The 12,281-nt window shown below is 68.0% G+C and overlaps 2 protein-coding genes across 3 annotated transcripts; one reads left to right on the top strand and one right to left on the bottom strand.

The window, feature by feature from the left end:
- Nucleotides 1-6,550: 6,550 nt before the first annotated feature.
- On the top strand, nt 6,551-9,025 carry POLR2H (RNA polymerase II, I and III subunit H). Of its 2 annotated transcripts, XM_075157278.1 has the most exons (5): nt 6,559-6,722; nt 7,253-7,336; nt 8,053-8,146; nt 8,296-8,379; nt 8,507-9,025. In XM_075157278.1, exons 1-5 carry the CDS (start codon nt 6,650-6,652, stop codon nt 8,622-8,624), a joined length of 453 nt encoding a protein of 150 aa, XP_075013379.1. In that variant the 5' UTR covers nt 6,559-6,649; the 3' UTR covers nt 8,625-9,025. The 2 variants fall into 2 exon arrangements, with proteins under 2 accessions (XP_075013380.1, XP_075013379.1); XM_075157279.1 differs by lacking the exons at nt 8,053-8,146; nt 8,296-8,379 and having other exon boundaries at nt 6,551-6,722.
- An 84-nt stretch (nt 9,026-9,109) lies between these two features.
- THPO (thrombopoietin) lies at nt 9,110-11,534 on the bottom strand. Its single transcript, XM_075157281.1, has 3 exons — nt 11,492-11,534; nt 10,506-10,633; nt 9,110-10,419 (listed from the first exon to the last, which is right to left on the bottom strand). The coding sequence occupies exons 1-3, from the start codon at nt 11,529-11,531 to the stop codon at nt 9,661-9,663; spliced, it is 927 nt and encodes a 308-aa protein (XP_075013382.1). The 5' UTR covers nt 11,532-11,534; the 3' UTR covers nt 9,110-9,660.
- Between the last annotated feature and the right edge of the window lie 747 nt (nt 11,535-12,281).

Below are 12,281 nucleotides of genomic sequence, written 5' to 3'. Positions count from 1 at the left end.
TTGCCAGCAAAGGGGGCTGCGGGATCGTCCTCCTGACTCGGTGCTTTGCTGCGATTTATGGGGCCCTGGGAGGAAGCTTATTTTGGGACTGCTTATTTCGGCAGCGGCTTCGTGGCACTCAAGGGGAGGTGTGAGGGGACGCGGCCGGGATGCAGGTGGGGATGTGGGGAGCTGGGGAAGGGGAAGGCAGGGAGAGGGGGCACAGAGAGCGGGAAAGGGACGGGCAGGGAAAGGGAAGGGGAAGGCAGCAACGCCCGGACGCTGCTGACGTGCAGCCAAGACCCAGGCTGGAGGGAAGAGCCTGCCCCAACCAGCCCCGCCACCAGCTTGGTCACGGGAGGGGACTGCGAGGACCCCATGGAGGCCCCCTGGGCTGGCAGGGTGGGGACGGGCTGGGGTGCTGCAGGGACGGGGCTGGGGTGGGAGTTTGGGCAGGAGCGAGCGGGGTTTGGGCAGGACACTGCCACCCGCCTTTGATTCCAATTTAGCTGATCCTCGCCCCGATCCCCACAGCTCCCTAATCTGTTTGTTTTCCAAAGCCGTTAAGTTAATTCGGAGCCTGGCAAAATCCCCCGGCTCTAATCCCAGCCCGCCCTCCGGCTTGGCCGGGTTCTGCTCGGCGGGTCTGGCAGGGGCATGGCGGGCAGCTGCCGGACGCTGCCGGTGCCCGGCGCGGAGCCCCTCACCGCCGCGGAGGAGCAGGGACCCACTCCTGCAGGCTCTCACCCCAGCTCCAGCAGCCCCCAGGTCCCTCCCGGGGCCGGGTGCCACTAAGGGCCATCACGGGGACAGCCGGGAGTGATGACAGCTGGGGGAGATGGCCTGTCCCTCCACCAGCCCGGCCGGGCACCCGGCCCTGCTCCCGAGAGGTGTCGCGGAAAAACCGACGTCAGCATCAGCCCGGAGGAATTTGGCCACCCTGGCCCATCCTGGCTGGGGATGGGGACCGGGACGGGGTCAGGGGCCTCTGCCATGCACCACAGCAGCCTTGAGCAGGGCAATGGGGGGGGCTATAAGCCCCCTTCCTTGCTGTACCCCTTCCCGGGGCCGGGAGCAGGCAGAGGGGCTGGGAGCATCCCTGGGGTACAGCCGTTGTCCTGCTCCCTGTAGGCACGTGCCTCTCCATGCCCCGAGTGCAGAGAACAGCCAGCTCGTGACACTGGTGACACCCCCTGTGCCAGCCAGGGACAAGGGTTTATATCCCTGGTTTATTTCCCCAGAAGCTCATTTTTTTCGCCCAGGGCCTCAGCAGCGGGGGAAGGGGCTAATCCCTGCCCGGGGACCCCCGGGGCTCCTGGCATGGCGGTGGCCCTGCCACCCCTTGGTCCTTTCTGACCCCCACCCCACAGGACATGGCTGGCAGTCCCCAGGGGGGCCAGTGACGGGTGGTGATGGGGAAGCTGTCGAGACATGGTGACACCTCCCCCCAGCCGCCCCCATGCTGGGGACCCCAGCATCCTGCTCCCCTCCCCGCGCCACCCTCCATCATCTCCTCGTTCCCAGCCTGGGTAATTGGTGGCCTGGTGACAGACGGGCTCATTAACAGCTTAATTTCGGCTTCATCTCTTCCTGCCTGACCCCCAGCCCAGGTGGGGACCGACTCAGGGTGCAGGGGTGGGCACCCTGAGGCCACTGCGCCCCATTGCTGCACCCCAAGGGGGCACCCACAGAGCCTGAGGGAGAGCACACGCGTGCACACACGTGTGCAACACGCACCGGTGGGCAGCACTGCCCTGGGAAGCCCCACGCGGCCTCGGCTCCCCGACAGTGGGGTGCATGAGGGGGATCCCCATCGCTGGGCATGGGGACAGTGCCACCCTGCCCCTCACCCCACCGCCCGCAGCAATGCCACCGGGGCGGGTGCCCGCAGGTGCCGGCGGCTGCCCACCCTCCTGGCCTCGCCCTGCCCGTGTTTGCTCCCATAACGGCGGCGGCGTTTCGGCTCCTTTGTGCGGGCAGATAACAGGGGCTGCCGCCACCTCTGAAGCACCGGCTGGCAGCCCGGGCACCGCTGCCACCCTGCACCCCGAACCCGGTAGCAGGGAGGGGTGCTGGCAGGGGTGCAGGCAGGGGGTGTGAGGAAGGGGTGCAGGCAGGGGGGCAGGCAGAGGCATGGGTGCAGGCAGGGGGTATGGGTAGGAATGCAGGCAGGGATGCGTGGTGGTACAGGCAGTGTTGCAAGCAGTGGGTATGGGCACGGGGTGCAGGCAGGGGTGCAGGCAGGTTTCCCAGCCCCATTGCTCCTCTGCTTCTGCCCTCGGGTCCATATTGCAGCCCAGGAGCCCCGTCCCCAGCACCCCCTCACCTGAGCAGTGCCCAAAATCACATCCCCCATTCCTGTCCCCGTCCCCCTCCCTGGCAAAGGCAGCCGGAGGCAGCCCACAAATGGCTGATGTTGGCCCCCAAAGGCCGCCCTGCCGGATGCAGGCCTGGCCGCATTTCAAAGGCACGCTTCTGTTGTATAATTTATCGGCAGGAGATAACAGCCAAGCGGCTAACGAGGGGCGGGGGGGCTGCACCCCGCTCCGGGGAGCCTGGCACCGCGGGCACTGGGGCTGCCAAGATTTGCCACGCTGGGGGCACAGGCATCTCCCAGGCCTTGGCAGGACGGGGAGACCCCCCCAGTGGGTCACATTTTGCACCGGGATGTTTTGGGGGTGCCCCAAGGTGGGGGCAGAGCTGGTGTCACCCTGTGCTCTGCTTTGGGGGCACAAGCTGGGTGCTCCCCCCCCAGGTACGCCTGCCCCAGCCACCCTGATGCGCAGAGACCCCAGGGGCTATGGCATGACCAGAGCGAGGGGAGCCTGGGGTCAGCTTTTGCAGGGCTCTTCACCCCCAGGGTCTCATGAACTGGGTGCGCCCCGCAGCCCAGCACAGAGAGGGGCAGCGGGCAGGGGGAGCCCTGGGGTAGGGGTGGGCTGGTCTCATGGGCACAGGGGCAGCGCCTGGCGCCAGACCTGGGGAGGGTTTGTTTAATCCCAGATAAGGAGGCGACGCCAGGCACCTGGCTGGCAAATGGGCGCTCCCCAGCAACGGCACCAAAGGCAGTGCCGACCCCTGCAGCGCCCGCCAGCACCCACCCCAGGACCGTCTGCTCAGCCCCGGCAGCACGGGGCTGGCATTAGCCAGGCACGTGGGTCCCTCTGGCTCCTGTGGCACAGCATGGCACGGTATAGCACGGCACGGCACGGCACGGCACGGCATGACACAGCATGGCATGGGGTCAGCGAGGCAGCGGGCACACGGGCAGAGCCAGGGTAGATGGGGATGTGCAGGTAAAAGCGGGGTGCCCTGCCCTGTGCCAATCCCAGCTGGATTCACGCCAGGGCCAGCCCCTCCCCAGCCGATCCTGCCCCACGGGCTGCCTGGGCGCGGGGCCGAGGAGGCGGCTGGGCACCATGGCTGTGCCGCACAGTCAGCCCCCGGGGGCTCCAGGCCGTGCCAGGCTCCTGCTGCCACCCCAGCCCCGTGGCATCTGGGGGGCACCTGGAAACCCGCCCCCCTCCGCCCTCCACCAGCTGGCCCCACGGGTGGCTGCGTGCCCATGACCCCCGTGTGGGGCCGTGCCCGCCTGCGCCCGGGGTTGGGGCTCAGCTGTGCCCCGGTCCCGCAAGGGCAGGGAGACAGACGGCGCTGCCGGCTGGCAGGGGCCGCGGGCAGCAGCATCCCTGGGGGGGCTGCCTCGCCGGCTGGCGAGCACAGCCCTGGCTGCCTGCCGGCCTGCACCGAACGTGCCAGGTCTCAGCAGGGGCAGGCAGCGCCAGCCGGGTGGGATAAGTCCAGGGTGAAGCCCTTCTGTCACCCTGCAGTGGCCCTGAGAGTGCCCGAGCAAGGGGCACAGCCGTGCCAGGGCACCCCAGCCTGAATCGCAGCGGGCTCCCAGTGGGTACCCCTGAGCACGGTGGGGGCTGGCACCCAAAAAACAGCTCTGGGCCCCACGCCACCCTGCCCCAGCCGGCTGGCCCTCACCTAGTGGGTCACATCCCTCCAGTACAGCACCCTGGGGATGCTTGAGTGGGCAACTGGTCAGACTGGTGAGCCTGGCTGAGGTTTGGGGGTCCCCCTCCAGCATGCCCCGGGGGTGCTCTCCCACGCTCGGTGTGTTGCTGCCACCCCCTGGCAAGGTGCACAGCCCCGGGTGCCCCCCGCAGCCCCCCCACGCAGGGGTGCCCAGGCCCACCGCAGCCCAGCCCTGCACCCCCCACAGCGGGCAGGGCCACCCCGGGGTGCAGGATGCCAGGGAGGGCATAGGCAGGGGGGGTCCACACCCCACACCTTGCACTGTGTGGGGGGCCTGGGCATGGCCCCCACACTCAGGCAGGGAGGTTTGTGCCCCCCCCCGAGCCTGGGTGGGCAGAGCGGGGAGGGGGCACAGGGTTGGTGGGGGGGGTCGCCCACCCAAACGATGATTAGAAGGAGCCGAAGTTATGTCCCAGCGCATTAAGGCTGTCCCCGCTGAGTGCCACCGCTGCGGGGTGACCCCGCTGTGAACTGCCCACGTGGCCCCCCCGACGGGCCACCAGCCCCCTCGCACCAGCACCCCCCGTCACACCAGCGTCCCTGCTGCGTGACACCACGCTGCCCCGTCCCGCTGCCTGCGCCGCGGGCACGTGCGGGGATGCGCTGGCACCGTGTTGTGTGGGGAACATGCGATGGAGAGGTCACACCTGGGTGGGTCTGGGTACCACAGACATCTTGTGACGGGCATCCCGGCGTGGACGCTGGGGGCACCTCGGCTCCAGGTACCACCCTGAGCCACGTCCTGGAGATGTCCGGCTCCCGGGGACAGCGAGGGCTATGTCCCCACACAGCCACCTCGCTGCAGGCACCAGGGCCACGCACGGGGACCCACATCCCGTAGATGTCCCTGCTCACGGCCTCGCTGTCCCCAGCGAGCTGCTGGCACGTGCTACGCAAAAGGCGCTGTGCCACCCACCTTCCCTGGTCCCTGTCACACCAGGGCACCTGCCCTCACCACCCCTCGGTGCCATGTCCAGGCGGGCACCCCCTGCCCAAACGGGGCGCAGTGTCCCCGCTGCCATGTCTCGCCCGAGCCAGGGAAAAGTCAGTTAAGGCAGGCTGGCGGTGGCATTCGGGGGCCAGGGGGGGCCAGGGCTGAACTCTCGACCCCGCGCCGGCGGCTCCCGACCAGATGCCAGGCGTGCGAGCACCCCGTTGTGCCCCGATGTGTGAGCCACCCCCGGCCCTGCCAGACCCCCCCGCTCCCCTCACGGTTCATCGGCAGGCCACGGGTGACAGCCGTCGCCCGTCCCTCCCCCACGGAGGCTGGCGTGGGAGGGGGAAGGAGCCGGCGGGGGCTGCAGCTCCCCCGCCCCGTCGCTGGCTGAGTCTGCGCAGCTCATGACACTGATGCCCAGCTGCGGCTGGGGGCCCGGGAGAAGCCCCTCTGTCCCACGCCTCGCGGGGGCAGCGGGGGCTGTGAGGTCCCCGTGGGGCAACTCGGACCTCCCCACGCGGGGGCCGCTGGCTGGGGAGGCTCCGGGCCGGGGGCCACCCGTGGCCGTGGGCGACGCCGTGGCGTGCGCGGCTCCGCGCGGGGCCATCCGCGGCCTCGCAGCTCCCCCTGCCGGCACCCGGCCTGCCGGGCCAGGCCCCCCCCGCGGCACATGAGCCCCCCGGCGGCAGGCTCTGCGGGACCCTCCGGGGCCAGCCACAGCAGCGCGGCCACGCTGGGGGCGCTGGCAGCCCCCCATTGCAGTGCACCCCCCCCTGCAGTGCACCCCACTGCTGTGCACCCCCACTGCTGTGCACCCCCGACTGCAATGCAGCCCCCACTACAATGCCCCCCATTGCAATGCCCCCCATTGCAGTGCCCCCCCAAGGCAATGCACCCCCCATTACAGTGCCCCCCCATTGCAATGCCCCCCCTTGCAATGCATCCCCATTGCAGTGCCCCCCATCGCAATGCATCCCCCATTGCAGTGCCCCCCCATTACAGTGCCCCCCCATCGCAATGCATCCCCCATTGCAGTGCCCCCCCATCGCAGTGCCCCCCCATCGCAATGCACCCCCCATTTTAGTGCCCCCCCATTGCAATACCCCCCATTGCAATACCCCCCGTTGCAGTGCCCCCCATTGCAGTGCCCCCCATCGCAATGCACCCCCCGTTGCAGTGCCTCCCCATTGCAGTGCCCCCCCATCACAATGCACCCCCCATTGCAGTGCCCCCATTGCAGTGCCCCCCATTGCACTACACCTCCACCACTGCACCCCCACCCCCCTGCAATGCCCAACCCATCTCACCGCCCCCCTTTGCAGCGCCCCCCCCGCAATCGCCGCCCCCCCAGCCGCAGTGCCCCCGCCAGCCCCGGCTCCGGGGGTGCCAGCCCATTGGCCCAGCCGGGGATCTGCCTCCGCCCGGGTGCTCGGCGCTGCACAGCGCGGCGCAGCGTCCCCCGCCCGCAGGGCGGCCCCGGCTGCAGCCCACCGGTAGGGGGGGCCGGGACCGGCGGGCACTAGGGCCGCGCGGATACCCGCCGCCAGCCGGCAGCAATGCGCAGGCGCGGGAATCGCCCCGCCCACCCTGCGGCTACTTCGGCCCCGCGGCGGAAAGGCGCCTGCCTGGCGGCGTGCGGCGGAAGTGAGGGCGCGTCATCGGCGGGCGCCGGGCGGGAGCGGGGCCGCCGCCATGGCCGGGATCCTCTTCGAGGACATCTTCGATGTGAAGGACATCGACCCCGAGGGCAAGAAGTTCGACCGCGGTGAGTGGGGCCCCGCGCCGCCTCCCCGCCCGCCCGGCCCCACCCGCTCCCCGCCGGGCCCCCGTCCGGGCCTGCGCCGCCTCAGGCCGGGGCTGCTCGGCTCTGCCCTCCCGCGGGTCCTGTGCGCTCCCTCAGCGCGGCCTGTCCCCTCTGTCTGTCCCAGTCACTCCTCTGCCCTTCCCGCCGGCGGTGGCCCCTGTGCCCCGTCCCCTCGCCATCGTCTGGCGCCGACTCCCCCGCCGTGTGCTGCCGTACCCTGGTGCGCCCTGCTTCCCCAACCCGGCTTGTGTGCCCACGGGCCCCGGTACTCTCTGTTTCTCAGCCCACCGTGTCCTTCCCCGTGCACACCTCCGTCTGCTTCCAGGCTCTGGCACCCATCCCCGAGCCCTGTGCGCCCCTTCTCCTGAATAGCTCGGGTGCTGCTCCACGGTGGGGTGGGGACAAGAATGGCCTGACCCTGGGACCCTGCTCCCCCCCAGCCCCTTGGGGGTCTTCTCTGTCCTTGTCCCTGACTCTGCTGCTCTCCCCAGTGTCCCGCCTGCACTGTGAGAGTGAGTCCTTCAAGATGGACCTCATCCTGGATGTGAACATCCAGATCTACCCTGTGGACCTCGGTAAGCTGTCGGGCTGCTAGTCCGGAATGGGCTGGGATGAGGTGAGGATAGAGAGGCACATGCTGGTGCTCAGAGGAGGAAGGCTGAGTTTGCTGTGAACAAGGAATGAGCTGGCTCAGACTTTCTCGGGCCCCTGTGCAGTTCCCAGGTCACAGGAGGTGCTGGGCACTCTCACTGTGCTGGGGCTGAGCTGGATTCTGGTTCATCCCACGGTGAGATTCGTTTGTGCTCATCTCTGGCCCATTCCCCAGAGACACTGTCTAGTGAAACTGCCTCAGCTGGTGGCAGCCAAGCTTTAAGGGAGACCTTCTGAAATGAGCTTCTGTGCCTAAATATACTAAACAGGTGGAAAGGAGAGTCTTACCCTAAACAAAGCCCAGAAAGGCTGGAACTGGTGCCGCCCAAGGTCTAGCCAAGCCCTCTAGGACTCTCCCCAGGAATCTCTTGCTGTGTCCCATGAAAACACCAGCAGTGGTGTCGTGGTGGCTCTGGTCTCCTCCATGGTGGTGACGAACATCTGTGAGGAACAGGGAGACAGAGGATCCAGCGTGATCGTTTCCTCGTTCCCCGCAGTGTTGGAGGACTGAACGCAGGGACAGGGCTTTGTGCTAAACCTGCCAGGACGGCTCCTTGCCACCACCCCGAGATCTGCTTGGCCGCTGCTGCTCTGGCTGCGCCCCCCACCTTCTCACCGCCTCTCTGCCCTCTCCTCCCAGGGGACAAATTCCGCCTGGTTATTGCCAGCACCTTGTACGAAGATGGCACCCTGGATGACGGCGAGTATAACCCCACGGACGACAGGCCGTCCAGGTACGGGGGTCCAGTGGGGACCCGTGTGGGGGTGGATGAGGGGAAGGGTGAAGTGCTGAGGAGCTGAGAGGTACCTTCTCCCAAAGGGTGCTCAGCTGGGGAAACACCCTGGGTTGAGTCTTCTCTGAGCTCCCACTGTCCCGTCGCAGGGCAGACCAGTTTGAGTACGTGATGTACGGCAAGGTGTACAGGATCGAAGGGGATGAGACCTCCACGGAGGCAGCCACGCGCCTGTGAGTGCCTGTCGGCAGGAGTGGGGGGGATGCGGTGCCCTGGGGTGGTGTGGGGGAGGCGCCGGGATCCCAGCCCGGGTCTCCCATGGGATTCCCCGCTCTCACCGCTCCTCTCCTCCTGCCTCAGCTCTGCCTACGTGTCCTACGGAGGGCTGCTCATGCGGCTGCAGGGAGACGCAAACAACCTGCATGGGTTTGAAGTGGACTCTCGAGTTTACCTGCTGATGAAGAAGCTGGCCTTCTAGGAGACCTCCTGCCTCCGTGGGCTGCCCCAGAGACTTTCTGCTGGCGAGCAAACAGGAGCCCTGTGACCCCAAATCCTGCCCCAGCTTCCGTGCTGCCTGGCCGCTCCGGAGCTGGGGAGGAAGGAGCAGTTCCCCTCCTCATCCCGGCCTCTTTTGACTTCTGCTGCGATCCGCAGCCCCCTCCTGCATGGAGAGAGGTGCCTGGCGGCCAAGTGGAGACCGTGCTGGGTGCTCCGCGGTCCTGCCTGCTGGGCGTCCCTTCCCACCTCAGCCCGGGCTCTGGCCAGGGGCAGCGGGACTGGGACAGCCGCCTGTCTGCCTCGGGGCTGGGGACCGCTTCCCAAGGAGCCATCCTGAGGCAGGCGGGGCTTGTTCTTGATTAAACTGGGATGTGTTTTCTAGACCTGGCTCTGCTGGCTGAGAGATGAGGCTGGCAGGGAGCGGGGACGCCCGCGTGGGGGCAGCGGGGGCCCGTACCACTTTCCCAAGGGATGGGCAGTCCAAACCTGCCCCGGGCTCTTCTCTGCCACCCCGCTGGGCACGGTGCACGCTGGGACCAGGGAGAGGCAGGTGGGTGGGGGGGGCGAGGAGTGGTAGCTCACGTCCCTGAGTGGGGTCCAGTGCCCGATGGAGCCCGTCCTCCCTGCAGAGCTGGCGGCTGCCGTGGGAGGGAGCTGGGCGCTGGGGAGAGACCTGGAGCGCGTCCCCAAGGGGCTGCCTCTTACTGAGGCAGTGTGAGCGGTCCCCCCGCCAGGGCCACAGCAGCGGGGAAAGGAGGACACAAACACCACTCTAGAAAAATAGCTCTTTAATTGCAAAGCATTCACAGTAGAGGGGCCTGCCTGGGTGGGAGCAGGGCCTGTGCCCGCTGGCGCACGGGTGTTGCTGTCTGCCTCTGGGCTGCGCAGTTACCAAAGGCTTGAGGAGCAGGAGCCAACCCTCTCCCTGTGGGCACCTTCCTGGGCACCCAGAGCACAGCTCAGTGTCTGGCAGGATTGCTCCAGCCTGGGATCAGGGGTGAGCCCTGTGCGCAGCCTCACCGGGCCCCGCTCTGAGGGACTCTGCCGTTCCCCTGGCCTTGCTTGCACAAGTCCTTGGCCAGGTCATGGAAGAAGAAGCGCAGCTTGCCCTGCACCAGCTGCCGGTAGGTGAGGAAGATGCTGGTGATGTGGGTCTGCTCCATGGAGCGTGGGGAGCAGCCTGGCTCCCAGGGTCCTGCCTGAGGGGCGAGAGTGGGACACGGGGGTGACAAAGCCGTCATACCCAGCCCAGCACAGCTGGCACCTGCGCCAGGGTGGCCTGGCTCGCGTGGGGGAGGTCTCACCTCCCAGCTGAAGGTCTGCAGGAGCAGGAGGAAGGAGTTGGTGTGTTGGTAAAGCTGGCTCAGCTGCCTGGCCCCGCACTCCTGCGTCACCTGGCCCTGGGCCGCTGCCACGGCACCCACCAGCAGTGCCAGGTCGCACAGGATCTCCCGCCGCTTGGTTTCATTCTGGGGGAGCAGGCAGTGAGTGGGCTGCCCCCCCCCCCCACGGGCCTGATTTATTCCTCTGTCCACCCTAGGTCTGGATGGGGTCTTCCACCCCCCTGTGCCGCCAGGTATGCCCACAGGCATCTTGTTCAGCATTCTGGTGCCTGTGCCAACCCGGGGGCTCCTTCTCCAGCCCCGTGGGTGCCCCAGTGCCAGCACCATCCTCCCAGCCCCTCTCACCGATTTGGATTTCCACTGCTGGAGGCTGAAGTCCACCAACGGCAGCACCGTGGGGCAGCTGAGTGCGGGCAGTGCCTGGCACTGGCCCTAGGGGGGAGAGGAGATGCCGAGGTGAGATACCAGGAGCTGTGTCTGTCCCTGGCCTTGGGTTTTTGGGGGGACTGTATCCTCACCGCTTTCTTCTCCATGTCCTTGGCCTCCCCGATGTACTTCTGGATGAGTCTGTTGTCGCAGACCAGCCGCGTTGGGCTGGCACGGCCCTCTTCCACGTGCAGGAGGAAGGATGTGAGGAGGAGCAGTCCTGGGGGAGACAGGGTTACCTTGGCCACCGTGCCACCCTCCCCGGGCAGCCCCAGCCCAGAGCTGTGCCTGCAGCGGCAACCCCTCACCCCAGCCTGGTGGTGCCCTTGATGGCCCCGTGGTGGGGGCGCAGGGGGAGGTCTAGGGGGGCTGAGGAGAGCCCCTGTGCTGCCCTGTGGTCAGTCAGCGCGGTGCTCGCTGGGGAGAGCTGAGGTTTCCCTGCGGTGCCGAAGGCGGGTGGTGTGTGCCGAGGGGCCGCACAGCCGCGTCTGTGCCAGGTTTTTTGGCTCGGCTGCCGGCGGGGAGCAGAGCCGCGCTCCCTGCGCAGGCCGGGGCCGGCCCTCCTGATCTGTGCCAGGGGAAGCTCCGGGCGTCACGTGCGCTTCAGGGAATCCCTGCCTGCAGCATCCTGCAGCGTACGTCTGCTCCTCACCTCTGCTCTGGCCGAGGGCTCGGCTGCCGGCACTGCCTTCCCCAGCACCGCTGGCACGCTGCTGCCCCGGACACCTCTTGGCCGGGCAGCTGCTGTGCCCAATGACTGCCCATCCTGGCAACAGGCATCTCCTCTCCAAAGGCCCTCTGTGCATCCACCTGCCTCGCTGCCCGCCTTGGCACTACGCCTGTCCCCAAAGCCCTCGGCGCAGCCTGTTTCCCAAGGCCGGGCACGGAAAGATGCTCGGCTGCCCTCGTGTGCCGGTAGCGGCCAGGTCCAATCAAACCAGAGCCACCCTTGGGGTTTGCTGCCCACACGCGGGGCTCATCTCTTGGGGTGCCCATGCGGGGGACGCTCTGCCTGTCCGCTGCCAACGCAATGCCCCTTCCTGCTCGCTCCCGTCCCCCCTTTTAGCTGCACACTCACTGTTCAGCTCCATGCTCAGCTGGGGGCTTCGGCCCTGCATCTTCCACCCTGGGGCCAGCGGCTGCTCCCTGGCTCCCGTCCCCCTTCCATGGAGGGCAGCGGTGGCGCGGGCTCGCCGTGAGCCGCCCAGCCGGGATAGAAGGCCGGGGGCCGGGGGCGCCCCCGGGGCGGCACGGCACGGCTCTCCGGCTCCGGCCCGGCCGCCCAGCCGAGGCAGCGCGATTTCCTGTTGTGTTGTCGCTGACCTTCAAGCAAAATCACAGCGGGGGCCCCGGGCCCGGGGGACGGCTTCCTGCCTCCGGCCGCTTCCTCCCTTGGCTCGGGGCACGGGAAGGGCGTCCCCGGGCGCCCTTCGGGGCTGCTCACCTGCTCCCTGGCCTGAGCGCTCGGCTGCCGGGACCTCGGTGGTCAGCACCTTGGCTGTACCTGTCTGGGGGGTAAAGGTGGCCCTGGTACCTGCAGAAGAGATGGCATCAGTCACCCTGCACTGGGTGGCCCCGGGACCACCAGCCCTGATGGGGTCCTGCTCCCAGCTGTGGCAGCCAGGCATGAAGGCCACCAAAAACCCTCACCCAGAAGTGGGTTCCGACCCCAGTGACCCTCATCCAGAGGTAGACCTCATCCCTGGTCACCTTCACCCAGAGGTGGAACCCAAGCACAGTTACCCTCTCCCAGAGGTGGACCACAACCCTGGTGACCCTTGCCCAGAGATGGACCCCATCCCTAGTGATCCTCACCCAGAGGTGGACCTCAACCCCAGTGACCCTCACCCAGAGGTGGGCTCCGACCC

Source organism: Calonectris borealis, chromosome 9 (genome assembly GCF_964195595.1).
Source record: "Calonectris borealis chromosome 9, bCalBor7.hap1.2, whole genome shotgun sequence".
Taxonomy (NCBI): Eukaryota; Metazoa; Chordata; class Aves; order Procellariiformes; family Procellariidae; genus Calonectris; species Calonectris borealis.
This window is presented reverse-complemented; position numbering and strand designations above follow the sequence as displayed.